Source organism: Ustilaginoidea virens, chromosome 2, assembly GCF_000687475.1.
Source record: "Ustilaginoidea virens chromosome 2, complete sequence".
Classification (NCBI taxonomy): Eukaryota; Fungi; Ascomycota; class Sordariomycetes; order Hypocreales; family Clavicipitaceae; genus Ustilaginoidea; species Ustilaginoidea virens.
The window spans coordinates 976,241-1,004,026 of NC_057317.1; the positions used below are offsets into that span (position 1 = coordinate 976,241).

The 27,786-nt window shown below is 50.5% G+C and overlaps 6 protein-coding genes across 6 annotated transcripts; 3 read left to right on the forward strand and 3 right to left on the reverse strand.

Moving 5' to 3' along the window:
- Positions 1–9,520: 9,520 nt before the first annotated feature.
- Positions 9,521–10,108, forward strand: UV8b_02042 (uncharacterized protein; the record flags this gene model as incomplete). Its single annotated transcript, XM_043139540.1, has 2 exons — positions 9,521–9,527; positions 9,594–10,108. 2 exons carry the CDS (start codon positions 9,521–9,523, stop codon positions 10,106–10,108), a joined length of 522 nt encoding a protein of 173 aa, XP_042995474.1.
- Positions 10,109–10,968: 860 nt separating this feature from the next.
- Positions 10,969–13,440, forward strand: UV8b_02043 (uncharacterized protein; the record flags this gene model as incomplete). The annotated part of the gene is made up of 1 exon (XM_043139541.1): positions 10,969–13,440. The coding sequence occupies one exon, from the start codon at positions 10,969–10,971 to the stop codon at positions 13,438–13,440; it is 2,472 nt and encodes an 823-aa protein (XP_042995475.1).
- Positions 13,441–13,817: 377 nt separating this feature from the next.
- On the reverse strand, positions 13,818–16,937 carry UV8b_02044 (uncharacterized protein; the record flags this gene model as incomplete). The annotated part of the gene is made up of 3 exons (XM_043139542.1): positions 13,818–15,514; positions 15,582–16,013; positions 16,088–16,937. 3 exons carry the CDS (start codon positions 16,935–16,937, stop codon positions 13,818–13,820), a joined length of 2,979 nt encoding a protein of 992 aa, XP_042995476.1.
- A 493-nt stretch (positions 16,938–17,430) lies between these two features.
- On the forward strand, positions 17,431–18,995 carry UV8b_02045 (uncharacterized protein; the record flags this gene model as incomplete). The annotated part of the gene is made up of 3 exons (XM_043139543.1): positions 17,431–17,561; positions 17,741–17,820; positions 17,926–18,995. 3 exons carry the CDS (start codon positions 17,431–17,433, stop codon positions 18,993–18,995), a joined length of 1,281 nt encoding a protein of 426 aa, XP_042995477.1.
- Positions 18,996–19,401: 406 nt separating this feature from the next.
- Positions 19,402–20,623, reverse strand: UV8b_02046 (uncharacterized protein; the record flags this gene model as incomplete). Its single annotated transcript, XM_043139544.1, has 2 exons — positions 19,402–20,481; positions 20,558–20,623. 2 exons carry the CDS (start codon positions 20,621–20,623, stop codon positions 19,402–19,404), a joined length of 1,146 nt encoding a protein of 381 aa, XP_042995478.1.
- A 1,507-nt stretch (positions 20,624–22,130) lies between these two features.
- UV8b_02047 (uncharacterized protein) lies at positions 22,131–26,762 on the reverse strand (the record flags this gene model as incomplete). Its single annotated transcript, XM_043139545.1, has 3 exons — positions 22,131–25,873; positions 25,964–26,597; positions 26,691–26,762. 3 exons carry the CDS (start codon positions 26,760–26,762, stop codon positions 22,131–22,133), a joined length of 4,449 nt encoding a protein of 1,482 aa, XP_042995479.1.
- Between the last annotated feature and the right edge of the window lie 1,024 nt (positions 26,763–27,786).

A 27,786-nucleotide genomic window follows, 5' to 3' on the forward strand; every position in this document is an offset into this window, starting at 1 on the left:
GTGTGATATCTACCACACTATACCACTGTATAACACCTTTGCACCTAGTGCACGACACCTACTGCACTATACGGCACCTGTTATACTCTTCCACTTATAGCACTTTTGGTACGGCACTTACGGCACCTTTTATATTACGGCACCTATAGCACCTACGTCACCTACGGCACCTACGGCACCTACGGCACCTACGGCACTTACGGCACCTTTATATTACGGCACCACATAAGCACCTTAAATACTAACGCTATATTCTGGACTTGCACAACGCCTACGGCATTTGTGCTTTTATACTGAGACCTACCGCTATATTCTGCGGTTACCTTTTATAGTAGGCTACTAGCCACTATATTTACTAGCTGTCCAGCTAATTGCTCGACTATTTTGCCAGCTATTTAGCTGGTTATTCATCTGTTCCTACAGCTATTGGCACCATTTTTAACGACTTTTAACCACTATAATGGCACAGTCTAGGCCTTCCACTTATAAGGCCACTTTGGATTCCAACTCTAAAGCTCATCTTACTGCACGACTACAGCTAGATATGGACTATATAAAGTCCCAGATGAATACCCTAACTACCCTTATACAAGGCTTAGTTAGTAGGCAAAATAGTAACGTTCCTACTATTACAATTAGCAAGGAACTAGTAGAGGCTACTAGCCCTACTATCTCCGGTCCTACTAATATGAACAGTAAAGACCCTGTAGAGGCTATTAGCCCTACTATCCAACCTTCTGCTATTACGACTAGCAAGGACCCTGTAGAGGCTACTAGCCCTACTATCCAACCTTCTGCTATTACGACTAGCAAGGACCCTGTAGAGGCTACTAGCCCTACTACTATTAATGCCGCTTCTACTAATAATAGCAAGAATAATTCTACTAATAATAGGAAAAAGAAGCAGCAAAAGAAGAAGGAACAGGACTATAATAATAGCAGCAAACAGCAAAATATTGAGTCCTTTATTATAGGCAATTATAATACCCAGGATACTAATATATCCTATTCCTCTTCTTCTACCACTATATCCACTGATATAAGCTATAGTGCTAAATCAGGCGGTAGGACCCCTAAGGATGCCCTCCTTTACGATATAGGCTCTACTTATCATATTGTAAATGATAAGAAGTATTTCACCACTTTTCACTATTTTGAGAAGGATGATAAGCCGGTAATTACTACTGGTGGTAGCCCTATTTCCCCTACTGGTTGGGGCACAGCACGATTTACTGTGCTACAGGGCGTTAATCCCACCAAATGGGGTATTATAGAGCTCAAGAATGCACTATATATTCCTACCTTGGATATTAACATTATTAGCGGTGTAAAGCACTATGCCGCTAAAGGGGTACTAATTAGAAATCAGCTTTGGTCAGCAAGCCGTAAATGCATCGGCATTTTTAATTTTGAAAAATACGGCTTTTTCCTTCTACAGAAAGGAATAGACACATCACTACTGCATCAACCTTGCAGCCATTATACTATTACTAATAGTATATCAGTAGAGGTCCCTAGCCCTACTAACCCTGCTGATTATAGTAATCCTGAGGATACTACTATTACCCCCGTTCCTACTACTGCGACTAGTAAGGAACCTGTAGAGGCTACTAGCCCTACTACTAACCAGCCCGCTACCACAACTAGCGAAGACCCTGTAGAGGCTACCAGCCCTACTACTAACTCTCCCGCTATTACGACTAGCGAAAATCCCGCTATTACGACTAGCGAAAATCCCGCTATTACGACTAGCGAAAATCCTGTAGTGGCTACTAGCCCTACTCCTGCCCTTATAGCTGCTGATACAGAATATCAGAAGCTATTACAATTAGCCGGCATTTGGCATGTACGGCTAGGGCATATAGGTATTCAGCTACTTAAAAAGACCTATGCTAATACCTACCTTGTCTACCTTCTAAAGAAGAAGGTTGTTACTAAAACAACCTTTATTACCTTTATCCATCAAAATGAAGGTATAGGCCCTATTTCTAGTGGCCTAGAAGGAGACTTTCACAAAGGGCAAAATACAGGTTCAGAGGGGGTATTTAGCAGTAAAGAACCTGCTATTTTACTGGATGACCTAGAAAGCATTCCTGACCCTACTAACTCTGCTAACCTTACTAGCATTACTAGCACTAATGCTATACCGGATGACCTAGAAAGCATGCCGGACCCTACTAATTTTACTAGCATTACTAATGCTACCCCGGATGATATTACTAATACTAATGCCACCGTGGATTACCTTCCTAAGTCAGAAGACTTTATAGGCGCCTTTCTAAATAGCGAACTTTCTGAGACTATTTATATGGATATTCCTGATGGATTCCTTGAATTTACGGAAAGTTTACTAACTGATAACAAGCTTTGGTCTAATATACAGCGCCAACGGCTACTAACTTTGCTTAAAGAAGCTGGATTTAACCCTTCTATTAAGCAAGCTATCTTGCTAAAGAAGGCCCTATACGGGCTAAAACAAGCACCCCGCAAATGGCAACACCGGCTAAAAGACCTGATTTCTAGTGAAGGTTTTTTACCTTTAGCTTCTGATGCTGCCGTCTTTTATAATAAGCAAACCAGCACTTTTATCGTCACCTATATTGACGATTGCCTATTAGTTGGTCCAAATATAACTTATATTAACCAGCTAAAAAGGAAATTCCATAAGGTCTATGCTATAGAAGACCGCGGTCCGGCTTCCTTCTTCCTAAGCGTACAGATTATACGAAATAGGAAGGAAGGTCTATTATGGCTACACCAAGCCCAATTTATAGCAGAGGTCCTAGCTAAATTCGGTCTACAGGATACTAAACCTCAGCTAATTCCACTTCAACTAGGGATTCTAAATGAATCTAGTGGAAAAGACCTTAGCCCTACTGATCAGAGCCTTTATCAGAGCCTTACTGGCACTATAATGTGGCTTATGATGATGACTAGGCCCGACCTAGCATTTCCTACCCAATACCTTTCTCGGTTTATGTCTAAGGCAACTAATGTGCATTTAAATGCTGCGAAAGGCAGCTTTAGCTACCTTAAAGGCACTGAGAACCTAGCTATTTGCTTTACTAAAAGCAATCAACAGCCTATTATAACCGCTTATTCTGATAGCGATTTTGCTGGCTATAAAGAAACCTCTAAATCTACTGGAGGCTTCTTAACTACTATTAATAGTGGTCCTATTAGCTGGCGTTCCAAGCGAGCCTCTTTAGTAGTATTATCTACTTTAGAAGCTGAATCTGATGCATTACTTGAGACTATCCGTGAGGTACAGTGGCTTTCTAACCTTTGTAAGGAGCTGGAAATCGATATTTTACGCCCTATACCGTTATACTGCGATAATCAGGGCTCTATTTCGAATTCTAATGACCCTAACCAGCATGCTCGCACTAAGCATACACTATTAAAATTCCGGTATATTAGGGAGCAAGCACAGCTGGGCTTGGTTAAAATTACCTACTTACCTACTAATAGTATGCCTGCTGACGGTCTTACAAAGCCACTGCCGGGCCCTAAATTTACTAGGTTCCGCGAGTTACTAGGTCTTAGGGCCTGCTAACTTATACTAACTTACTAAGGTTTTTCCTATGTTTTTCCTTAGGACCTTTATTGCATTTTCTTTCCCTATCCTTTATACGATTAGCTTGATACTACAGTAGCTAATCAGAGGGGGTGTTAAAATCCTATAGTAGCCTACTAGGCTGCTGGCCTAATGCCCTACTGGCCTACTAACCTTCTGACCATTATACCGCCTCTTGGACTTACGGTAGTCTTACCAACCTTAGGCCTTTGCCTTTTACCTTAGGATTTTCAGTGGATTATTTACTGTATATCAAGTAAGGTAGGCCTTATTAAAAAAGGTGTGGCATTGCTAAATTAGCGTGGTGGGCCTACTAGTGTGGTGGCTAGTCCACTAGTGTGGTGGGTAGTCACTAGCGTGGTGGTTAGTCACTAGCGTGGTGGCTAATTACTAGTGCGGTGGTTAGGGTGGTTGGAAAGGCTGGATATAGTGGGGCTGCTGACGTATTATATATGTGGCATAGCAAGCATTATGGGGAGCTTTCTTACTGGCTACCTTGGATGCCTGGGCCCACCCCTCCTTCGTGTATATATAGGATAGCTTTTCCCCTTCTTTCTAGATAGTAGAAGGGCAGCACAATCGAGTCTGTTAATGCACTATATGCCTCTTAACTTCTTACCTTCCCTGCGTTTTCTGGTTATCTTATATTTGCCTTGCCTTTACACTTGCCTTGCTTTATAGCACTTGTATAGTCTTAGGACTTGGTGAAAAATCTAGTATTATACTAAGATTAGTTCACAGGTCGCAGACAGTCTCGTGCCATCTAGCTAGCTAGTAAGGCTCTGCTTTTATAGTGACCTTGAGAATTGCAATAAATATGCATCTAAATGCTGCGAAAGGAAGCTTTAGCTACCTTAAAGGCACTGAGAACCTAGCTATTTGCTTTAGTACTACTAAAAGCAACCAACAGCCTATTATAACCGCTTATTCTGATAGCGATTTTGCTGGCTGTAAAGAAACCTCTAAATCTACTGGAGGCTTTTTAACTACTATTAATAGTGGTCCTATTAGCTGGCGTTCTAAGCAAGCCTCTTTAGTAGTGCTATCTACTTTAGAAGCTGAATCTGATGCATTACTTGAGACTATCCGTGAAGTACAGTGGCTTTCTAACCTTTGTAAGGAGCTGGAAATTGATATTATACGCCCTATACCGCTATACTGCGATAACCAGGGCTCCATTTCGAATTCTAACGACCCTAATCAGCACGCTCGCACTAAGCATACGCTATTAAAATTCCGGTATATTAGAGAGCAAGCCCAGCTGGGCTTGGTTAAAATTACCTATTTACCTACTAATAGTATGCCTGCTGACGGTCTTACCAAGCCACTGCCGGGCCCTAAATTTACTAGGTTCCGCGAGTTACTAGGCCTTAGGGCCTGCTAACTTATACTAACATACTTTTACTAAGGTTTTTCTTATGTTTTTCCTTAGCACTTTTTACTGCATTTTCTTTCCCTATCCTTTACACGATTAGCTTGCTACTACAGTAGCTAATCAGAGGGGGTGTTAAAATCCTATAGTAGCCTACTAGGCTGCTGGTCTAATGCCCTATTGGTCTACTAACCTTCTGGCCCTTATACCGTCTCTTAGACTTACGGTATTCTTACCAACCCAGGCCTTTGCCTTTTACCTTAAGGATTTTCAGTGGATTATTTACTGTATATCAAGTAAGGTAGGCCTTATTGAAAAGGTGTGGCATTGCTAAATTAGCGTGGTTGCCTACTAGCGTGGTGGCGGCCTACTAGCGTGGTGTGGCATTGCTAAATTAGCGTGGTGGCCTACTAGCGTGGTGGCTAGTCCACTAGTGTGGTGGTTAGTCACTAGCGTGGTGGCGGCCTACTAGCGTGGTGTGGCATTGCTAAATTAGCGTGGTGGCCTACTAGCGTGGTGGCTAGTCCACTAGTGTGGTGGTTAGTCACTAGCGTGGTGGCTAGTTACTAGTGCGGTGACTAATTACTAGTGCGGTGGTTAGGGTGGTTGGAAAGGCCGGATATAGCGGGGTTGCTGACGTATTATAGCGAGCATTACGGGGAGCCTTCTTACTGGCTACCCTGAATGCCTGGGCCCACCCCTCCTTCGTATATATATAGGATAGCTTTTCCCCTTCTTTCTAGATAGTAGAAGGGTAGCACAATCGAGTCTGTTAATGCACTACATGCCTCTTAACTTCCACCTTCCCTGCGTTTCTGGTTATCTTATATTTGCCTTGCCTTTACACTTGCCCTGCTTTATAGCACTTGTATAGTCTTAGGACTTGGTGAAAAATCTAGTATTTATACTAAGATTAGTTCACAGGTCGCAGACAGTCTTGTGCCATCTAGCTAGCTAGTAAGGCTCTGCTTTTATAGTGACCTTGAGAATTGCAATAACAACCCCGATATAGACGATCCCGAAGATATCGTCTATACCAAAGGCCCGGCCCGTCCCGGCAAGATAAAAGTCAGGATACCAGCTGCAGCCGCACCTGCAGCCGCGACATATCTATCGCTAGCCACTAGCCCTAATTAAGTCAGGCCAGTATCACTAGCAAGGGTGGTATCCAATATTATAATTAATGAGGACCAAAAAGAGGCCCTCGTTAATGCTATCGCTTCTAATACCGTTATTAACACCTCTTTCCTAACCGCTAAAAAGCAAGCCGACCTACAGCTTACTAGCTAATTACGCCGGGAAGGCAAGATCACGACCCCTAGAGACCCTTTTGAGCAGTCGGACCGTACAGAAATTAAAGCATTATAAGCCCGTAATATATTCTAATTTATTACCTTTAATATCGATTAATATGGAGCCTAACGCCTATTTAACTCACATATAGTACGAGAAATCAAGGGCAAAGGCACGGATATACCGTACGAGAAGTCTAGGCTTATAATATAAGGTCATAGTGATAACGAAAAGCAATTGATATTGACTCAATCCCCTATAATTTAACGGGCGAGTCAAAGGCTACTAATATTAATAGCTCCATCACTACAACATTCTCACGGCCTATTCCTTTAGATACGTGATATTACGCAGGCTTACGTGCAATCTTCTATAACCCTCAATCATTCAATTATCGCTAAGCTACCTAAGCAAATAGCACATCAATACCCCGATAATACAATCATAGAAGTGGTAAAGCCACTATACGGAATAGCTAAAGCAGGCACCCACTAGTGGGCGACATACTTCCGGCACCATCGTGAGAAGTTGGGCATAACCACTTCAACCTATGACCCCTATTTGCTAATATCCGCCGGTAATAACCGCACTAATGATACTAACCATGCTAGCGATACTAGCACATACTTCGGTATTGTGGGTATACAGACTGACGATACCCTTAGCCTAAGTAATAATGCCTTCTTCTAACGGGAAGAATTAGAGCTTACTAAGGCAGGCTTTAATGCCAAGCCTAAGACGAGGCTATCACCAACTATACCCCTAATATTCAACGGATGCGTGCTAATAGTTACTACCGACGGCACAATGACGTTATACCAAAAAGGTCAAAGCATAAAGATCACGACCATCGACAAGAATGCGCCCACGGCCCAGCGTAATTATATCAAGCAACGCGCTCGCGGTGCTTACATAGCTACGGTCTGCCAGCCCGAGGCATCTTTTGACCTATCTATCGCAGCACAATACTAGCAACCTGACCCTAAAGATATCGCGAGGTTAAATAAACGCCTTCAATAGCAGCGTAACAACCAGGATCGTGGCTTACGGTATATCAATCTGGCCCTTACTATAGCCAAACTCTTTGTATTTGTTGACGGATCCTTTGCCAATAATAAAGATTTAAGCTCCCAGATTAGTTACGTAATTATGCTAGGGAATGAGGCAGATACTACGGATAATGCCTTCCAGCTGACCAGTAACATTATTACTTATAGCTCTATAAAGAGCAAGCGGGTAATACGCAGCATACTCGCTTCGGAGCTGTATAGTATAGTGCAAGGGGTCGATATCGCATACGCGATAGGCACGACCCTCAATATAATTACCAGCAGGCTAGGATTGCCGAAGATCCCTACGGTTGTATATACAGATTCGTTTTCGCTATACGAATGCCTTATTAAGCTAGGTACTACTAAGGAAAAAAGGCTCATAATAGATATTATAGCCCTACGATAGTCATATAAGCGCCGGGAGATTTATAAGATCCGTTGGATCAATAGGAATAATAATCTCGCCGACGCAATAACTAAGGGAATGCCTAACAAAGCCCTTAAGACCTTTATCGACCGAAATCAGGCTGTTATACGTGTGGAAGGGTGGGTAAAGAGGCCGGTCAATGTCTGACTACATTTGGAAGGTATTAGTGATGTTATGGGTGGCAAGTGTGTGGATTTTCCTATGTTCAATGTTGTGTGCAATACTGCCCCTTTTCTGCCCCTTTATTTTGGCTGCGATATTCAACATACCGGCTATACGGTATGAGCCTGTACAAGCCGGCCGCGCGGCGCGACGGCGTTATCGGCGGCACAACCTGCCGAGACCGCGCCGCACTTTTCTTTCTATATGTGCGCCTTACATCCTAGCGATTCCGATATTTGCTTCTATAAAGAGAGAAGCTGCCAGTGTCGGAATCGCTATCGTAAGGTGCCTAATTGGGCACTAATTGGGCATATTGCGATGGATGTGCCGCGCACACCTGATGCGCACGATGTGGCCACTTTGGCCCCTTTTGCCCCTTTACCCCTAAGCCCGGTAGGGCACGCGGGCAGCCCGGCCCGACTGCGCCGATGCACGTAATAACGGCACGCACAAAAAGGCCATATCGTGTAATTCCTCTTTTACTTCCTTTCTTCCCTCTTAGTTAGATAGTCATAATCAAAGAAGTAATCATACCTTTGACCGGTGACCTTACGGTACTTGATACCACGCGCGCAACCCTACGTACAACTGGGTACCCCTTGGTGAAACCAACAGGTGCAACTTGCCTGTAGAAGGCAGGTTCCTACGAGACTACATATCAACCGACCTATGCCCCCCCCTAGTCATTCGACCCCCCCATAATAACTTAACAGACCTGACCAATGCTCTTTCCTAATATAGAGATACGCTAATAAATAGTAGTAGATCCTTTAATCTATAGTAGCCACTAGACTGTAAGTATTTTTATATATATTTTTCTATAGTGAGTGACTTCCTTTCTTTTATTAGGTAGGTACCTAGGTCCTTAGGTACTATACGTAGAAAAAGTACCTTTATATATATTTTTCTATATAAAGTGACTTCTTATATTTCTACTAAGTACCTAGTACCTACCTACCTAGGTACCTACCTACCTAGGTAGGTACTAGGGATAGAAAGAGAGGTACCTTTATATATATATATTTCTATAGAAAGTGACTTCTTCAATATTCTTATTAGGTACTCTTACGTAAGAACCTAATAAAACAGCAGAGAAAGTACTTCTTCTTATATTTTCTAAAGAAAGTGACTTCTTTAATTTCTTTTACTAGGTACCCCTACCTAAGAACCTAGTAAAATATCAGAGAAAGTACTTCTCTATATAGTTTTCTATATAAAGTGACCTGGCCCACTATTCCCTAATAAACCAATTATATTAAGAGTGTAGCCCACAGCAATGGTCAGGTCAGTTAAGTTATTATGGGGGGGTCGAATGACTAGGGGGGGACATAGGTCGGTTGACCTGTACCCTCGGTTCCTACCTGCTAAGGTCTGGTCTGGTCTGGTCTGGTCTGGTCTGGTCCATACAAGGCACGGGTCAACTGCCCGTTATTATTATTATTATTAGGAGATACCTACCTAGGTAGGTAGGTACCTACCAGGTAGGTAAGTAGGTCTGGTGCCTGGTGCCTGGCACGAAAGTCTTCGTAGCGACTCAACCCATTGCCGGCCGACTTTCCTTCGATTTTCTGATCCGACGACTGAACCTGAGGAAAAAGTCGATCGGCTGTCATATATTGCCAGAATCGCGCGGCGACATGTCTTGTGAGCCTCCTTTTCTTCCTCAGCGTTCGGCGTCGACATGCCTCATGTTAATGATGCCGTCTCCAGCTTTGTTCAACACCACCGCAACTCTCAGACATGTGACTGCTTTACCCGAGAACCTCAACCCTGCCAAGGGCATCCAGCTGCTGCACGACCACTCGCTAGTTATACAGTCCAACCCCCTGATGACAAAGTACGAAGCCATCAGCAGGCCTACAGAACACCAGCCCAAACTGCCCGAGGGGCGTGGCCTCGACGGTGCCGGTTCGCCAAAGCACTATCGAGTCACAGACAAGGTCCATACACTCCCAGCCGGCTTGTGGGACTCGGATGTGGTTAGCACGTATGAGTTCTTCAATCTGGAGAATGGCGTGTTTGTGAGAATACGGAGCCCTCTGGATACAACCATGGAGACTGTGTGGAGCGTCCAGGAGAGAGCAGAAGCTGACGGACATGAGCTGGTGGAAGAGGTTGTGGTCAAATGCTCGCGACTAATACTTGGTGCCGTCAAAAGTCTTTGTGAGTCGGGCTGGAGGAGTATGCACGAAAAAATGGTGCAAATGATGCAGCACGAGGCGTGAATCTACAGCAAGCAGAGTCGCAGTCGTAGTCGAGACGGGACGCCAACGATGGACATTTAGAAGTGGGTGGGTGCCAGGAGCGACGTCCTTGCATGTTGCATTGCTTATCCAGACAGCGAACGGGGAGTATCCATAGATGATTGCATTTTTGAAGTTTACAATTTTCCCGCAGACAGGTCGGATTGATGGATGCTGTTTGTCGGAATCAATCTTGATGCCGTCATGACCACCGGTACCTGGTACCTGCCTCCTGCCTCCTACCTCTCTCTTACTTGTCTGGTTTGGTTCTCAGTGCCGTCTGCGCCTGCCGTCTGCCGTCTGCTGCCTGCCTCCTGCCGCCTGCCGCCTTGCCGCGATCGAATCGATTAGGTTGGGGCCCAGGATGCCCCAGGGGCCACCACCAGCTGCTGAGTTCTGAACGTCCCCAATGAATGCCCCACCACTTAACCTTTCAAACCTGATCAGGGCCCTTCAAACCAGACGGAATCTCTCGCACCGGTCCTCCTCATACAGAGTCCAGAGTCCAGAGTCCCAAAGTCCAGAGCCCAAAAGTCCAGAGCCCAAAAGTCCAGAGCCCAAAAGTCCAGACTGCAAACCAACTCCCAACACTGGACTCGACCGACCGACTTCCTTCACTCCTTACCAACAATTGTCTCCTCGGTACTCAGTAACTGGAACGTCCAGGACCCTGACACCCCCTCGAGTAACTCGCATGGCCGTGGCCCGCTTGCATAGTCGCATTCGCTTTCGACGCTATTCCATGTGTACGCCCGACGCGCCATGCCATCAATCGGTTAATCTTTACCCGCGTATTTAGTCCATTGCGGCTTTTTGCCGCAACCTGCTCACCAGTCACAGCCATGGCAGCCCTCGTGCCTCGATGGAACTCTGTCTCCATCACCCGTCAAAAGGCCTTTGAAGATGCAAAGAAGATGCAAAAGGCTGTTGTGGAGGTATGCTCCAAGTCGGGCCAGGAAATACCGCGATACCATCTCTCCGAGCTCATCGGCAAGGGCAGTTTCGGTCGTGTCTACAAGGCATCCTCCCAAATCACCGGCCAGCTGGTCGCCGTCAAGATCATCGACATAGAGGAAAGCGACACGGCCAACCCAAAGCTCGCCGATACATACAGCGACCTCATTAAGGAGATCAATGCCCTGCAGTTGCTCAGCGAAAGCGGCGCCAAAAACATCAACCATGTTATCGAGGCACTCCCCGTGGGGCAATCCATGTGGATGATCACCGAGTACTGTGCCGGTGGCAGTGTTGCGACGCTGATGAGACCGACTGCTCCTGGCGGCCTGCAGGAGAAATGGATCATACCCATTTTGCGCGAAGTTGCCGAGGGTCTGAGATGGGTCCACGGCCAGGGCATTATCCATCGCGACATCAAATGTGCCAACGTCCTCATCACCGAGGTGGGCCATGTCCAACTCTGCGATTTCGGCGTTGCTGGTGTCATCGAGACCAAGTTTGATAAACGGACTACTTTTATCGGCACGCCGAACTGGATGGCACCGGAGCTGTTCGATCAGTCGACTTCATATGGCACCGAGGTCGACATCTGGGCCTTTGGTTCCCTCATCTACGAGGTCGCCTCCGGGCTGCCGCCTAATGTCAGTGAAAACATTCACTTTTCGAGGCTCGGCACGCACTTGAAGCAGCACACGCCACGGCTCGATGGCGACCAGTATTCCGCCGGGTTAAAGGACCTTGCTGCATACTGCATGCAGCACGACGCTGCCAAGCGTCCTGCCGTTGAACAGGTGCAGCGACACAAGTACATCTTCAAGACGGAGGACGCATACCCTACTTCATCCTTGGCCCACCTCGTCCGCGCTTTCAAGTTGTGGGAAGCTCAGGGTGGGGATCGACGCTCGCTTTTCTCAGCCGGCGGTGCTCAAGGTTTATCTGACCGGGCGTCCACCGCCGCAGACAACAACGACGAGTGGAACTTTAGCACCACCGCTGCTTTCGACCAGCAGCTTTTGCACAACGGAGATGCGCAGGACGTCTACGACGTTTATGGGACAGACGTCGATTTCAGCCAACAAGCCTTTGAGGAAACCTCGAGACCCCAAAAGGGAAAAGCCAGAAGACGGCCGCCGGCTCAACTGCCCTCCGTCAAGGCGCCGCTGGAGAAAGTTTTTGATCCCAACACCTTGTCAAACTACGAGGACAATTCAAGAGCATACTATGGGCTGCCGTTTCAAGCACCCGTTTCCGACCTGCCACTCCGAGACCAGTCAGCGGCCTCGGCTGACGTGCGAGAGTCTTTAATCGACCTGGATGCGTCACTGCACGGGAGTGAGCTTTCTCAGTTTGTTGACTTGGGCACTCTCCGGGCCGGTGACTCGCGTGCCTCTATGGATTACCACATTGGCGAGCAGCTATTCACCAGGCCGCCTTTGAGCGATCCGGTTGATTTGAGCAACAATCGACGGACGCAGGACTGGAAGTTTCCCACCACAGCGCCCCCTGCCTCGGCAAACCCGGAAACGTTTAGATTCCCGCTCAACAATGACGCCACAGCTTCGGCTTCTGGGCCGGCAAGACCACCGTTGCTTCACCACCCCACGGAGCCATATCAGACAGTGGTGGCTTTCGACCAGTCAGCGGCCCCTTCGAATACAAGCACCATGGATCACCGCGCATCGACGGGCAGCCTCATCGATCTCGACATGAGTTTTGCCGACTCCGGAACAGACTACACCAGGCCATCAACCTCACACTCGGATGTGGCGTCCATGAGCGGCTCTGAGATGGGGGCGGCGAATCCGTTTGAGCTGGAAAAGCATGCCTCCCTCTACATCATGCCAACGAGCATTCGAGAACCGTCCATCTACGTATCAGACGACTCGGAGTACTCGGGTGCCCTCGGCGACTTTTCTGACCAGCCCTCTGATAACGAGGAACCTCTGCACCAGGAAGACGGCGGGTCTCGCGCCACCCCGCAGGATTATGCGGATCCTCGGCCCTACTCTCTGAGCGAGTTTGTCGACATGGATCCAGAGGATGCGACACCTCAGCCGACGGCAGGGCCAGATGTTTCCAACTTTGCCACCTCGACCTCCCGAGCCCCTTCCCCGCAACCGTCCATTCTCGCGCACACACCAGATCCGTACCAGGACCATATGCTCCCGCCCATGCCCGTCGCCCCCTCCCCGTTCGTGATGCAGGGACAGGCCTCGGTAGGTGATGTGAAAAGGGAGCTGCGACGCTTGGCAATGAGCCTCGGAGATCATCTCAATCACGCAAATGCATGTCTGTCAAACCTGCCCATCCGAGGAGCTGGCGTGACGAAACCGGAGACCGTCATTGACAGCAGCTGAAAGACGACGACACCTTGTCTCCTCTTGGTATCTGTCCCGCGCTTGCCAGAGTTACCAAGGGGCCTAAAATGATGTCACGTAGAAGAGCCTCCAAGGTCGGCCGGCAAATCAGCTTTATTTGGTATACCGTCTCGAATTGTTAACAACACTAGGAGGAGTGAGTGTGAATTGGTCCGAGTGTTATTTGGTATGGGGCAGGTCTTTTGGCGTCGATGTTGCATCCGGTGTCGCGTTTTCAGGAACTGGCGATAGAGGCTTGGGCTGTTTCCGCTGGCACCCACGCGTTGAACACGTTGCTCAGTAGCAAAAAAAAGCCAGGGGCTCTCGAGTGATCATCCCCCTCCTCCCCCCCCCCTCCCCCCCGTGGAGCAAGACTTCTAGTTGAATCCAATCAAGTCCCCGAGCAACAGAGCCTGGGACCTCTCAATCATGTCACCCAGCTTGATGAGAACGCCGGCGGCTAGCATCTTGACGTCGTTTTCTTCGCCACCATCTTCGCCTCGTATTCGTTCAAAGACGCCAGAAACCCAGTCTCTCGATTCCACCACCTCACGCCCCTGCTCTTGGCACAGCCTGCGCGCGTTTTCCTCATTTACTTCCAGCAAGACCGACATGGCAACAAGCCACCCTTTTAGGGCGCCAATGTCCCCCAGCACGTGGACCCTTACGCGAAGGAGCAGGTCCAGCAGCTCGGCTGTGATCTGGGGTAACGACAGCGTCGATGGGCCGGCAGCATTGACTACGACGCCCAGGGTCTGGAGATACAACGCAAGCATGGCTGGGTTCAGAACAACAGGCTTGGACGACCGGAGCGCGAACTGGAAGTGCGCTGTGAGAGGGAAGAAGAAGCAGGTCGCCAGGAGGGCAGCCGTCGAGTTTGCAATGGCGCGTATTCGAGGTCTCGCGCCCTTGAGTTTCGACTTGTACCGCGCCGCGAAGGTTTGCAGTTTCAAGGCGTCCGGGCCGCTGTTGGCGTCAGCTGCCTCCGCGGCTAGTGGCCCCAGGAACGAAGCAGTGAGAGACTGGGTGATGCTGTCCAGAGCATTGGGCGGGAGCGCCTTGAGCTGCGAGTCCTTCCTAGTTTCGGGCGATCCGTCCAGATAGAGCTGCTCAATCTTCTCGGGGAGTCTCTTGGAAGGAAAGTTTGATATCGATTGGTACTCCGAGGTCTCGATCCCGGCAAGCTGCCTGGCTGAGATGCCGAGTGTGACCAGTACAGCAGTTCTTTGCGAGAGGGAGTAGTCGCCTTCGAAAAAGGTCCGGGCGAACCACGGCGCCATAGGCTTGGGCTGCGCCACGACGAGGGCAACCATGCTTTCAAGGTGCAAGTCGTCAAAGTTTTCAATGTCGAATTTATTCTGGACGCCCATGAGGGCCCGAGCAAGCTCTTCGGCATGGGAGCTGACTTCGCTACCGTAGTTGGCTTTTCGGCGTATGAGGACCGGCGCTGTCCGAAGTCCAAGAGCCTGTTTATCGTAGGACTCCGAGTCCCGTAGGAATGTGATGAGGTCGCGGACATAAACCGGGGGCTTTGGCCTGTCCCTTCGAACCAGGGTCGCGTCATCGTCAGAATCCTCCCTATCTGACGCCTTGTCAATGACGGGGAAGTCGTCATCCTCCTCGTCATTGTCGGACGAATCGATTTCTTCAATGATTGCTCTTTGGGCGTGCTTGACAGCCGCAGGTTTGTGCTGCCTGGCCGTGGATTTTGTCGTTGTTTTGGCAATCTGACGTAGTTTGGGTGTCTCTTCTGCTGGGGTTTCTGGAGGACTAGAGAGGAGGAGCGCTTCAGCCGGTCCCACCTCGTCGGACGTCTTGGTCAACGCCTTGAACCATTGAGCTTCCTCGACATTCGATTCGTCCATGTTGAAGTCGAGTTTTGTGGCTGGCTTGTCGACCAAAGCTGACAAAGCCTCCCCTACGCACATGCCGAGAAAACGAGCTCTGGCATGAGTGGAGGCGATTCGGTTCGATATTGTCGTTAGATAGCTTGCTGAACGGAGAGTCATGTTCAGCTTGAGGGGAGCCAACTTGGCGACATAGCCAGCACTGAGAAGGAGCACCTGGGCATGGGCTGATGATGATGACTGCGGTTAGCTCTCGTCAAAACAAGGGCAAACGCAGAATTGCTCTCAACTCACCTTCCTGCTGCAGGATGGCAGCATGCTTGATGTAGAGCTGGTCCCCGAACTGGCTCAAACTCTGGTCTAGGACTGAAGCTACCGTTTCTTTGTCCCTTGCCAATACTGCAACGACGGCACGCCTTATTCCTATCGCATCGCCCAACCCGGCGCCGGATGGGCTGGTGCACCAACTCACAAGATGAGATATCCGGCCCGCGTCATTTCGCAGCACGTCGCTTATGAGGCCTGCCGCAGCGGATACTCTCGCGTCGGGCTCCAAATTTTCAGGTTGCAGCCCGCTCAGGAATCTGCGGGCCAGGTACTCGAGAAGGATGGCCATTACTTTTTTAGACGCCTGAGGTTGACGGAGACAGACCTCTGCGAATAAGGCTCGTTGTAGTACCTGTTTGGATAGCAGAAGCTCATCTATGGCGATGGTCACGACGGTTTCTTGCAGGCAAAAGCGGTGTTATTAGCTCGTTTTGAGGCAGAATCTGAAAAAAAAAAACACGATCGAGTCTTACCAGCATATCCCAGTGACAGTGAACGGTGAAAGATGTCTGAGCAGAAATCAAGCTCGGAAACGTCGTCAGGCTGAAGTTTTGCCCATGTAGCAACATTCCTCCCTATCCATCTGCTGAACTCGACGCCGGCAGTCAGCCAGCGCGCGCGGGCAGGAACAGCATCTTGTCCTCCAGCAACCACCAGTGCCTCTGCGGTAGTCGATATGACTCGGCCACCCGTGATCAGGGCGATGAGACTTTGCGATTGAAACTTATTGTTGTTGTTTGATGTAGCGCGCGCGTCACGAGCTGTTGATGACTGCCACAAACGCCGAAGCGAGCCATCTCCGTCCAACACGGCAGCCAGAAAATCCAGGAAAACGCCGAGGTGCAGATTCGGGCCTGGCCGTTTGACATGCTGTTCGCCCAGCCTTGACTCCTGTACATCAGCTCTGATGCGTGAGAGTAGCGCGTTGATACCGGCGACACTCTGCAGGCAGGCGACGAGACGGCGCGCATCGGGGCTTCTGGGCAAAGCAGACGCGGGTTCTTGCTCCTCCTCCACCAAAGATGGCCCCTTTAGCACGGGCCAGTAGTTGGGGACGGTTTCGTTGACCAGCACGCTGACGATGGCCGCGCTCCTGGGGCTGGGGATGTGAATGTCAAACCCGCGCTGGCCGCGACGGTCGGTCAAAAAGCGAAGAACTGCGACCAGCGAGTCATGGTCGGGCTGGCCTTTGAGAACCGACAAGACATCATCGGCGGAGCTGATTTGGGGAGGCGGAGAAGCAGTGGCAGCTGCAGCGGGCGATGCTTGGTTGGTCTTTGCTCGCAAGTACGTCGTGCGAACTGGAGAGAGGAGTTGATCCATGATTTCCAAAGCGGCCGCCGCACAACCCAGCCCATCGAGGCGGATCCCGAAAACCGAAAACCCCTGCAAGAATGTCGGGCCTGCCCGGGGATGCAGGCAGGATGGAGAAATAAGAGACGGGAAGCTCTGTGGCTTGGGGTTTGGCTTGGGGGTTGGGGAGGTTTTGAAGCTTGAGCCAGCCATCCAATCCGTACGCCATCGCCATCGCCACCCCCACACCTTCACCTCAGCTCACCTCTCAGCTTCACCGAACCCCGTCAGCGAAACCTGCCCCAAGCTTATGAGCATCGACGTCGTGGGCTTCTCGGGTCTGCCACACGCTCCGCACTGCCACCAAGCCTGCGGGAAGACCGGCAGCAATCCCTCCCAGCTTACAGAACCAGGATGAGCGCCGACGTCCGAGCCGCAAGCAGAGCCGATGCAGCCCGCGAGGAGGCAAGATGGTGCGTCTTGATCCCGGGAAATGAATGGGGGCACGGCATCCTGCTCGACCATGACCATCGGAGCGGCTCATGGGACCAACAGGAAATACCTCGATCACATACGCCGCACGCCGGGGCCCTTTACCGACCCAGATGCAACCTCTGAGGAGTTTCTGGCCCAGTTTGAAAAGGTCAAGGTGCTGTGAGTTTTCGTCCAGGCGCTCCGCTACCTGCTTCCCAACGGCTCTTCACCGACGAGCTCATGGAATGAGCTAACGCGCAGTTTGCAAAGGGTAATGTACGACCAACTCTTGCAAAGCCCGCCCCCCCTCCCCCCCGGCTCGGCTCGCCGTTCTCTGATTGAACAACGTTGAACAACAGCGGTGCGGGTGGCTTAGGCTGCGAGATATTGAAAAACTTGGCCATGTCCAAGTTCAAGGACATTCATGTAATCGACATGGGTAACGAATCCCCCTACCCCGACACCTCCCCGACTTTCTTCTTGAGAGGGACCGCTGACCATGAACGCACCGGGTTTTCTTACCCCCCCCCTTCCCCCGGGAAAGACACCATTGACATCTCCAACTTGAACAGGCAGTTTCTCTTCCGCAGCTCCGACGTCGGCAAATACAAAGCCGAAGTAGCCGCCAGATTTGTCGAGTCCCGTGTGAGGGGCGTCTCCATCACGGCGCACAACAACAGGATCCAGGACTTTGACGACAGCTTCTACAAGCAGTTCCAGCTCGTAGTCTGCGGGCTGGACTCGATAGAAGCCAGGCGGTGGATCAATGCCATGCTCGTCTCCATGGCCGAGGAGTCGGAAAACGATGCCGACGGCGTCAAGCCGCTTATCGACGGCGGTACGGAAGGCTTCAAGGGCCAGGCGCGCGTCATCCTGCCCTCCATCACGTCCTGCATCGAGTGCCAGCTGGACATGCACGCCCCAAGAGCCGCCGTGCCGCTCTGCACGATCGCCTCGATCCCGCGCCAGCCCGAGCACTGCGTCGAATGGGCCCACGTCATCGCGTGGGAGGAGGAGAAGCCGTTCCCCGAGCTGGACAAGGACGACCCGCAACACATCGCCTGGCTGTACCAGAAGGCGCTCGCGCGCGCGCAGCAGTTTGGCATTTCCGGCGTGACCTACTCCCTCACCCAGGGGACCGTCAAGAACATCATCCCCGCCATCGCTTCCACCAACGCCATCGTCGCCGCGGCCTGCTGCAACGAGGCCTTCAAGATCGCCACCAACTCGGCGCCCTGCCTGGGCTTTGAAAACAACTACATGATGTACTCTGGAAACGACGGCATCTACACCTACACCTTCAAGCACGAGAGGAAGGAAGACTGTCCCGTCTGCGGCCGCCAGGCCCGGCCGCTGCCAGTCAACCCCAGCACGACGCTCCAAGAGCTTCTGGATTCCTTTGCTGCCCGCCCGGAAGCGCAGCTGAAGAAGCCGTCGATCCGAGCCGAGAGCAAGACGCTTTACATGCAGCACCCCCCTGGACTGGAGGAGCAAACGCGGCCCAATCTCGCCAAGTCCATCTTGGACCTGGGTCTGGAGGACGGGCAGCAAGTTGTCGTGACGGATCCGGCATTTCCTCTAGAGTTTAACTTTTATCTGAAGTTCAAGATTTGAAGTTCAAGACGACTGTATGCAGTTTCGGGAAGTAGCTAGGGCAATTTAATATTGTTAGATTTTGGCGCAGAAAACACATGGCAGCAGCACCCGAGGAATCCGGCCTTGAAAAGATCATTGGTATCGTCGCGGTTATAGACCCCATCCACGGCAAGGGGTCATCTAGATATAATGGCATTTATTTTAAGCCAGACGACCAAGAGAGCCAGACGATTCCCGAAAAGGGAAAAAAAAAAAATAAATAAAAAAAAAAGGACAGAGAACTTGGAACCAAAAAAAAGAAAAAGAAAAGAAAGGGGGGTGAAGACCCAAAACACACAAAACTCCCCAATAGACGCCCAGTGCATTTGTCCCTTTTTTTTTCCCCCTCTCGTCTCAAGTCTTTGCTAAACAGAATGCTTCCACTTCACCTTGCCATATTGACGACCTGCTGCTCCAATTTCTTACACTTCAACTTGAGGTGTTTTACCGACTCGAGAAACAGCTCGTCGCTGTCCCACTGACCGGTGCTCTCGATGGAAAAGATGAAGTGATCTCGCCTACGGCCGAGCTTCACCTTGCCTTCAAACTCGGCGTGCCGCAAACACTCCCTGCTCACCGTGTCTTTCATAGGGTCCCTCACCACTGCCTTTTGCTCACCAACGCGACCCTCGTATCCGCTACCGGCCTGCGCGGCCTCCTCGGCCGTCACCTGCTCCAAGCCAATGACTCCCTGGGGAAAGCATCGGGCAAACTTGACGGCGTCGTCGCCGAGAATAGGCTTCAGGATCTTGATTATGGGCATGAGGCGGTACGATGCCGTGGCGACGGGGGAGAACTTGGCGTGATCCGCCCCGATCCCCTTGTGCATATGCATGGACAAGCTGATGGTCTGCGGCGGCCGCAGCTTGGCGATGAGTATGTCCGGATTGACCGGCGCGATGGCGTCGTCGCCGCTGAAGTACTCGACCTGCTTCCCGGTCGGGACGAAAACAATGTCCCGGGCGTAGACGTGGGCGTTGTTGTAGGCCTTGAGGGGGTCCTTTTCGTCGGGCGCGGCGTCCGGGTTGACCGTGCAGGTGACGTTGAGCTCCAGCCGGACGGTGTTCCAGTCGAAGCAGCCGGCGTAGGGGTCCTCCCCGGGCTCCGGCTTCTTGTGCCACTTGAGAAAGTTGTGCAGGCCTTGGCGGCCGCCGTCAAAGGGAATCAGGCCCAGCCTGTGCGCCAGCACCTCGTCCTGGATGACGGACGTGTTGTTCTCGACGTAGACATTCTCAACGGCCAACGTGGGGATTTCGGAAATCAGGATGCGGCGGAACGCGTTGGCGAGCGAGGCATCGATGCCCATCAGCGAGAAGGAGGCGTTGAGGGCTTCGTTCCGGTGGAACTCGACGGAGAAGCCGTCCCGGAAGCGGTCCAGGCTGTAGGCGAGGTCCTCGCCTGGGTAGTGGCCTGGGAAATCGACAGAGGTTACATCAGTGACAGTCTCGAGGTTTATGCCCACAGTCTGTTTGGAAACGGCAGCAGCAAGGGAGTCGTTAGCTTTGCTTGCATCAGCTGCTTCTGCGACGGGCCAGACTTACGTTGCGTCGCTCTAGCTCCTCCGCGCTGGGTGGACTGCGCCAACTAGCCAGTTGGGGCGAGACCATGCTTATGCTTACTTTTGGCCGAGACAATCGCGAGGGGAGCGGTGATTAGTTTCTGCGTCGGCTTTGCTATAATCTTGTGTTGGTAGCGAACGGTGCGCAGAAGGCCATTTTCTTCGCCATTCAAATTCACAAGCCGAAACGAAGCACCTTTTTTTTTTTTTTTTTTTTTTTTTTTTTTTTTTTTTAAAAAAAAAAAAGGCTGAGCCTGCACCAGCAGTTGGCATGCAAGGCTACCAGCGGACCCACCCATGGGACCGAGCTAGACCTGGATCTACCTAGCGCCTCGCATCCCCATTGAAGGTGTGAAGGGTGCGAGGGTACAGGTCAACCGACCTATATTCCCCCCTTGTCATCCGACCCCCCCATAATAACTTAACTGACCTGACCATTGCTGTGGGCTATACTCTTAATATAATTGGTTTATTAGGAAATAGTGGGCCAGGTCACTTTATATAGAAAACTATATAGAGAAGTACTTTCTCTGATATTTTACTAGGTTCTTAGGTAGGGGTACCTAGTAAAAGAAATTAAAGAAGTCACTTTCTTTAGAAAAATATAGGGAGAAGTACTTTCTCTGCTGTTTTATTAGGTTCTTACGTAAGGGTACCTAGTAAGAATATTAAAGAAGTCACTTTCTATAGAAATATATATATAAAGGTACCTCTTTTTCTATCCCTAGTACCTAGATACTAGGTACCTAGGTTTTTAGTAGAAATATAAGAAGTCACTTTATATAGAAAAACATATATAAAGGTACTTTTTCTACGTATAGTACCTAAGGACCTAGATACCTACCTAATAAAAGAAAGGAAGTCACTTTCGATATAAAAGTCTATATAAAGGTACTTTATCTACTTTTAATATTAGGTTCTTAGGTAGGGATACCTAGTAAAAATATAAGGGAAGTCACTCACTATAAAAAAATATATATAAAGATACTTATAGTCTAGTGGCTACTATAGATTAAGGGATCTACTACTATTTATTAGCGTATCTCTATATTAGGAAAGAGCATTGGTCAGGTCTGTTAAGTTATTATGGGGGGGTCGAATGACTAGGGGGGGGCATAGGTCGGTTGATATGTAGTCTCGAAGGGTGCAGGCTTTGTGCCGGGCCCACCTTTTTCTGTTTTCCTAGTGGTCCCTCCTGGGCAACCGGCCCCGCCGCTAAACCTTCATCACCAAAATCCTTACATATAATAGGAACTCCGGCATTTCCAATAGAACCAATGAGTGACATCTTGAGCGTTAATGCTATATATAACGCCTTCTTCGTCTGCCTTGAACACTATCAAATTCCAGATTTATAGAGCTGCATCGCACTTATGGCACCTTTAAAGGATGTCCACGGCCAGGGACATTTTCACCTCGAAAGATTTCGCCCAAGTAATTGGCCTCGAATTATCTCGACATCACCCCGGCGCACTACAATACATCGTGGTCATGGCGGTCCTCCCAACTGACGCCTCGCTCCGCAACAGGATTTCCAACTCTAGGCTAGTATGCCGCTATTCAATCTCTTCCATAGTCCATACAGTCACACCTCGTTTCCCCACACTCTCCTTCAACTTGGACAGCACAATCTGACGCCGAGCTCTCTTTTCCACAACATCGCCCTTCTCCTCGTTGCTCAAGCCGCTCATCTTCTTCCGTGACGGCGTAGCTTTCGTAGCTCCGATTGGAGACGCGACATTGACGCCGGGTGATTTGCACGGGCTTTGGCGGAACGTCCGGGACGGGTTCGGGTCAGGTGACAACAATACGAAGCTCTTTCTCCCCTGAGGCGTCCTCATGGGAGAGCCTTCTCGACTTGAAGATCCAAGCCTCATTTTCCGGAGCTGTGTCTCCAACACGTCAACGTCTCCACTTCGCTTCTCGACCATCGACGTCATTTTGGAAATGGTACGCATCACTGCCTCGACCGTCGGAACTGGCGCGCTACCCTTGCCTGAACTGCTCGATGCAGCCGCAATCCGCGTCTTGAGCAGAATCAAGGCTTCCTCCGCCCCTGTTAGCAGACTGGTGAATGCCCCGTATTCGCGTCTCAACTCGCTCTGCTGCGCGGCTTGCTCAGCGCTGAGCGGTGATAACCGCGCGAGCTCGGCTTGTTCTGGGTCTGCTCGAGCCATCACGACCCGCTTGAGATCCTCCTGCTTGGCGCGGAGGCGTTGCATGTCTCGCAGCAGGTCCTGGCATGCCTCGAGCTTGCCTTGCATGTCTTGCACCCGACCATCTTCCAAATCGCCGTGCAGCTCACTGTCGAGCACGTCACCCAAGTCATTAATTTCGCACAAGACCCAGTCGTCCGGTATTTCAAGATCCTGTTTTCCCCGCCCGCCTTCTGCAGCATTCTCGTTGTGCCCCTTGGTAAACGCTTTGATAGATCGGGCATTGAGGCCCAACGTATCAATCATGGAATTGACGTCACGGTAGACAGCTTCCACCTGAGCCGGAACGCTCTCCTTTGCTGGAGGGGCAACATCGGAATGCGCGATAAACTCGTGCAACTGCAGAGTGCCTTCCACTTCAGAATTCAGGATCTTCTGTACTTCGTCATCCTCTTCGTCGACGAGGGGCTGCGTCTCCTCGGCCTCTTGCCGTTCCCTTATCTGCCGATGCTGCCGCATAAAAGGGTCTTCGGAATCCTGGGGTATCTCTCTACTACTGATAATTGAGCTGCCATGATGCGCTTGACCTTGTCTTGACCCCAAAATCTGTGATGCCATTCCTGGAGCGCTGACCGATCGAGTAGCATCAGGCCGAATTACTCTTGGCGGCACCGCGCCACGCATTGGGCTTGGCGACCGAGGACTAGCTTGGGTGGGCTTTGGGAATACCGGTGCTGTGCGGCTAATTTCGCCAAAAAGAGGACGTGCTCTTTCCTCGGGACTTGCTGTGCCCAAAGCATTATTTCCAACAAGTGCACTGAAGGAACTTTGGGGAGAAATCCCGGGGGTTGCGTTACGATCGCTGGTGCTCGGGCTGAAATCATTGGCAACATCGACTCCGCTGCCCTCCGATGCTTCCTCCTCCCTCAGATCGCTTTCGCCATCTGTGGTCTCAGGGATTGAAGGGACGTTTGACGGTTCCTTGAATGGTGCCTCTGGCAGTACAAAGTCAGGCGGCAACGGCGCATCATCCTCTTCGATTCCTGGCTCCACCTTGATGTGTTTTGAAGAGGGCGAAGAGGGCGGTGTAGGTGTACCTTGCTCAGCTTTCGATTTGTCAGCCGGGATAAGGACGTTTTCAAAGTTGGGTGACAACGGTGCTTCGGCAGGTTCGAGGTCCTTAGTCGAGGCTAAAGGTAATGGGGTGTCGGTGGGTGTTTGCGAAGGCTTTGGCGTCGTTGCATCCGATGACGACATTGCTGAATCCGTCTTCAAGGGCGTACTCATCGCCGCTGCATCCGATGCCGAGATTGCTGAATCCGCCTTCAAAGGCGTACTCGTCGCCGCGGACAACCGGCTGTGGTCCACGGTTGCTGAAGACGAGGACAATTTATCCACTTCACTCTCGGTGTCAGACGGAAGAGGGGCGTCCTCTTCCGCGGATTTTACTTCCGAGTGTGAAGCGGTCGAATCAAAAGCCTTTGCAGAGCCAAAGAGTGATGAGGTCTCGGGTTTGGCTGCATCTTTCCGTGCACCGAACAAGTTGCTGGATGCGGGTTTCGGCTTAGAGTCCTGCCCAGGTGCCGAAGTGCCTGGTGTCGGCGTTGAGAAGCCGAATCTTGGGCCGGCAGGTGTTGTAGTTGGCGTGGTGGACTCTTGCGTTTGCTGAGGGGCGAAAAGTGATTGTGACTTGGCCTGCGGCGTTTCTTCTGTCGTATCCATGTCGTCTTCTTTGGCGGAAGGCGTGGGCTGGTCGCGCTGGTCTGCAACATCGCCCAGCGCAGATCCGAAAGCGGGTCCAAACAGAGACGAGCCTGCAGCTCCAGATGAATTCTCCTCATTGGTCTCTTCCTGAAACGCATCGGCTCTGAAAGAAGACTCCAATTTGAACGGTGCAGATCCAAAGACATTTGATGGATTTTGCTGGGTGGCCGTGAAGGCCGAGTCCGTCGTGTTGCTGGAGTCTGAGGTTGTACCGAACGAGCTGGTGCCGAATTTGCCACCACTTCCGAAACCGCCCGAGTTGCCGGTGGTAGCACTGAGAGAGGCGAATCCGCCCCGTGAAGAAAATTCGGAAAAGACGCCTCCTGATGCGGCTGGTGTCACTGGCGCCGCAGTCGTGTCTGGCGTGTTGGTGTCGGGGGCGGGAGAGCCAAATGGGCTTTGATTGCTCGCTCCATTGGAAAAATTGGCAAAGGCGGATTGTCCGAATGCGGGCCTCGACCCGGATCTTGCCGCCCAAGGCGATGTTCTTATTCCCAACTGGGAGGATTGGCCAAATCCCAACGCACTTGGCTTGCCGAAAGCAAGGCCCGAGTCCGAGGGTGGGTTGCCAAAACTGCTCGAACCGAATATCGCACCACCAGTGGCGGCCGGGCTGTTTGTTGATGCAGCCCACGAGCTGGACTGTTGGCCAAGCCGCGAAGAGCTTCCGAAAGTTGGAGCAGTGGTAGGCGTCGTCGAAGCGAAGGGAGAGCTGTCAGCCGTGGCGAAGGAGGCCGGCTTCAGAGGAGTGGTCTGAGTCGGTGTGGACGCCGAGGCGGTATTGTTGTCATTCACAGATAAACCTGGGTAGTTGTGGCCTTTTTTAACTGCATCGTTGTATACCAGCCACCATGAACACAGCAGGCCTTCATTGGTGAGAACCCAAAACCCAGGTAATGGTCCCAGAGACTGATCTAGTTCCTCATCTGAAGGGATTGGCTTGTACACCTTTTCCTTGCTCGAAAGGTCCAGAGCTACACCAATGGCCACTGAATCCACCATGCTCTCCGTCATGGGCAAGGTAGGCCGTCTCGTGTCCTCCAGAAACTCTGTTGTTGTGAAGACGTTCGTTATTAAACCCGCAGGCTTGTCATGGGCCAATGGCGTCTTCGATCTAGTCAAGATCCCGACTTCTGTCGATGCAGTGGACGAAACAATGAGAAGATCCTGCAGGTCCAGGAAGTCCCTTAATCTTAAAAGAACATGGTGCGGCGGCTTTTCGGCACCAAAAGGCTCCACTGGGTCGGTAATTTTTTGGAATGTAAAAGTCGACGGGGGCTGCCGATTGATAATGTGGTAGATGGAGCTGGGTGATGGTTCGTTGGTGGCGGTATAAATGGCTAGGAAGAGGTTGTTTTCCAACCAGATGAGGGAGGAAACTAAGGCTTCAAGTTAATAAAGAAATTCCCAAATCTGCGAAGAAAAAAAAAGAAGAGTGAAAAAGAAGAAAAAACTTAGCATGTCCGTACCGTAACAGTCTTCCGAATTTGGAGGCTTGGGAATCTCCCCTTTCCCTTCTCCTTCAGGCGTCATTTGACTAATAGTGCCATCTACCATACCAGCACACAGCTGCTTGCCCTTGGCGCTCCAGCTAAGAGAAGAAACCCGACTTCTCAGCGGATTGCTCAGTTTGCGCTCACTCAGATTCGCCATGTACAAGTTACCACTGGTCGTGACGAGGGCGCAAAGGTGAGCTTTTTCTGCTGTGGGGTTAGGAGCCAGTGCTCGAAGAGACTCGCCATTTGTAGGCAACTCGAAGAGAGCATTTGTCGAGCCCTGGAGGAGGGTTTGCACGTCATATACCGCAAGACCGCCGCCAGACTCTGCGGACAGTACCAGATAGCTTTCATCTGCTGTATAGGCCAGATGCGAAACGCGCGTCGGCGCAGGGATGCTGAGTTGAGGCTCAAAAACGTCCGATGACGTGAAAGCTTTGCGGACGGACTCGGTTGTGGCAACGACTATTTGCTCAGGTCCGGCGGCAGCGACGAGGCCTTTTCGAGAGGCAATGCTAAGAAGAGATGCCGTTTCCGCCGGAGGAGAGGCCCATGATGGTACGAGGCGAACCTTTGCTTCACCTGCCAGAGGCAAGAAGCCAAGGCCCTGATCAAAAGTCAGCAAAACGGACCTTGACCTGAGGGCCCACTTGTTTAATGGAAATTCGAGCCGCAAGGTGCTGCGCAACACAATACCTACCTCTGTTTGTATGGTTTCCAAATCAGTGCCCGTCGCGGCTCCACCAGCACGGGAAGCACTGTTTCCAAACATGTCTGCGGCGAGAATATAAGCCGCCTCAGCAATTCATAAGGGAAGCTGAATCCACGCGCTCGCGCTGGGGGATGGAGCCAAGATACCCAACGTTCCCATGTGCGGTCCGATGTCACGTTTCTATTCGGACGAACACCTATGAGGCGGTATGAGCGGTATGAGGCAGCTATGAGCAAAACGTGAATGTGTGGCCAAGAGATTGGAGCAATTTGGATGGGAGGATTGGATCAGAGTAGAAGAGCTGCCGCGGAAAAGGAAGCTGCGGGCAGACTGCGTGCAAACGCCGCAAGGTGCGCAGAAACGACGTTTGAAGTTTGACGCACAGAGTAACAAACTTGGTTGACGATACTACGGAGTACGGAGTACTTTCCATCGGAACTTTTCGCCGTCGCGCCTAGCACTTGATGTTGGCCGGGAGCCAGCCACGTGACCGCCGCAGCACAGCTTGGCAGGAAGTCTGCCGCTGTCAGAATGCACAGGGAAAATGCGATAATGCTTGATTAAAGGAACCCAGTCCTCTCTAAGAGACTTGTGTTCCCAGCTATTTATAGTGGGATAGGGGGTACCCCTAAGGGCTTACTAATCTAGGGGGAACTCGGCACATCCGACCTCGGATATGACCGATATCCACATTACAGACAAGCCAATTTCCCTCTAATATACCCCCTCAGGATATGCTTTCTCTAGGATATCCTGCCATATAGCTAAACTTAGTGCAAAGCAAGATAATAAGTAGAAATATCAATCTACTTAAAACAGTTATGCGCAAAATATGATGGTGCCCTTATTGAATAGGCTACCTATTCAGGGGTAAATTCGCCTAATAGCACACATATAGCGTAAGAAAATAATAATAAACTGTAGATTCTAATTTTTTATAGGAAATAAGTGTAGCTATTGAAAAGCCCCTTTTAATCTGATTTTTTAGGGCGTCTTTTAATCTTTATAAGGCTCTTCCTTACTACTAATATTAATATTATAAGACTGCGGTCCGGCTTTATAGGATCCCTTCAAAATAATAAGC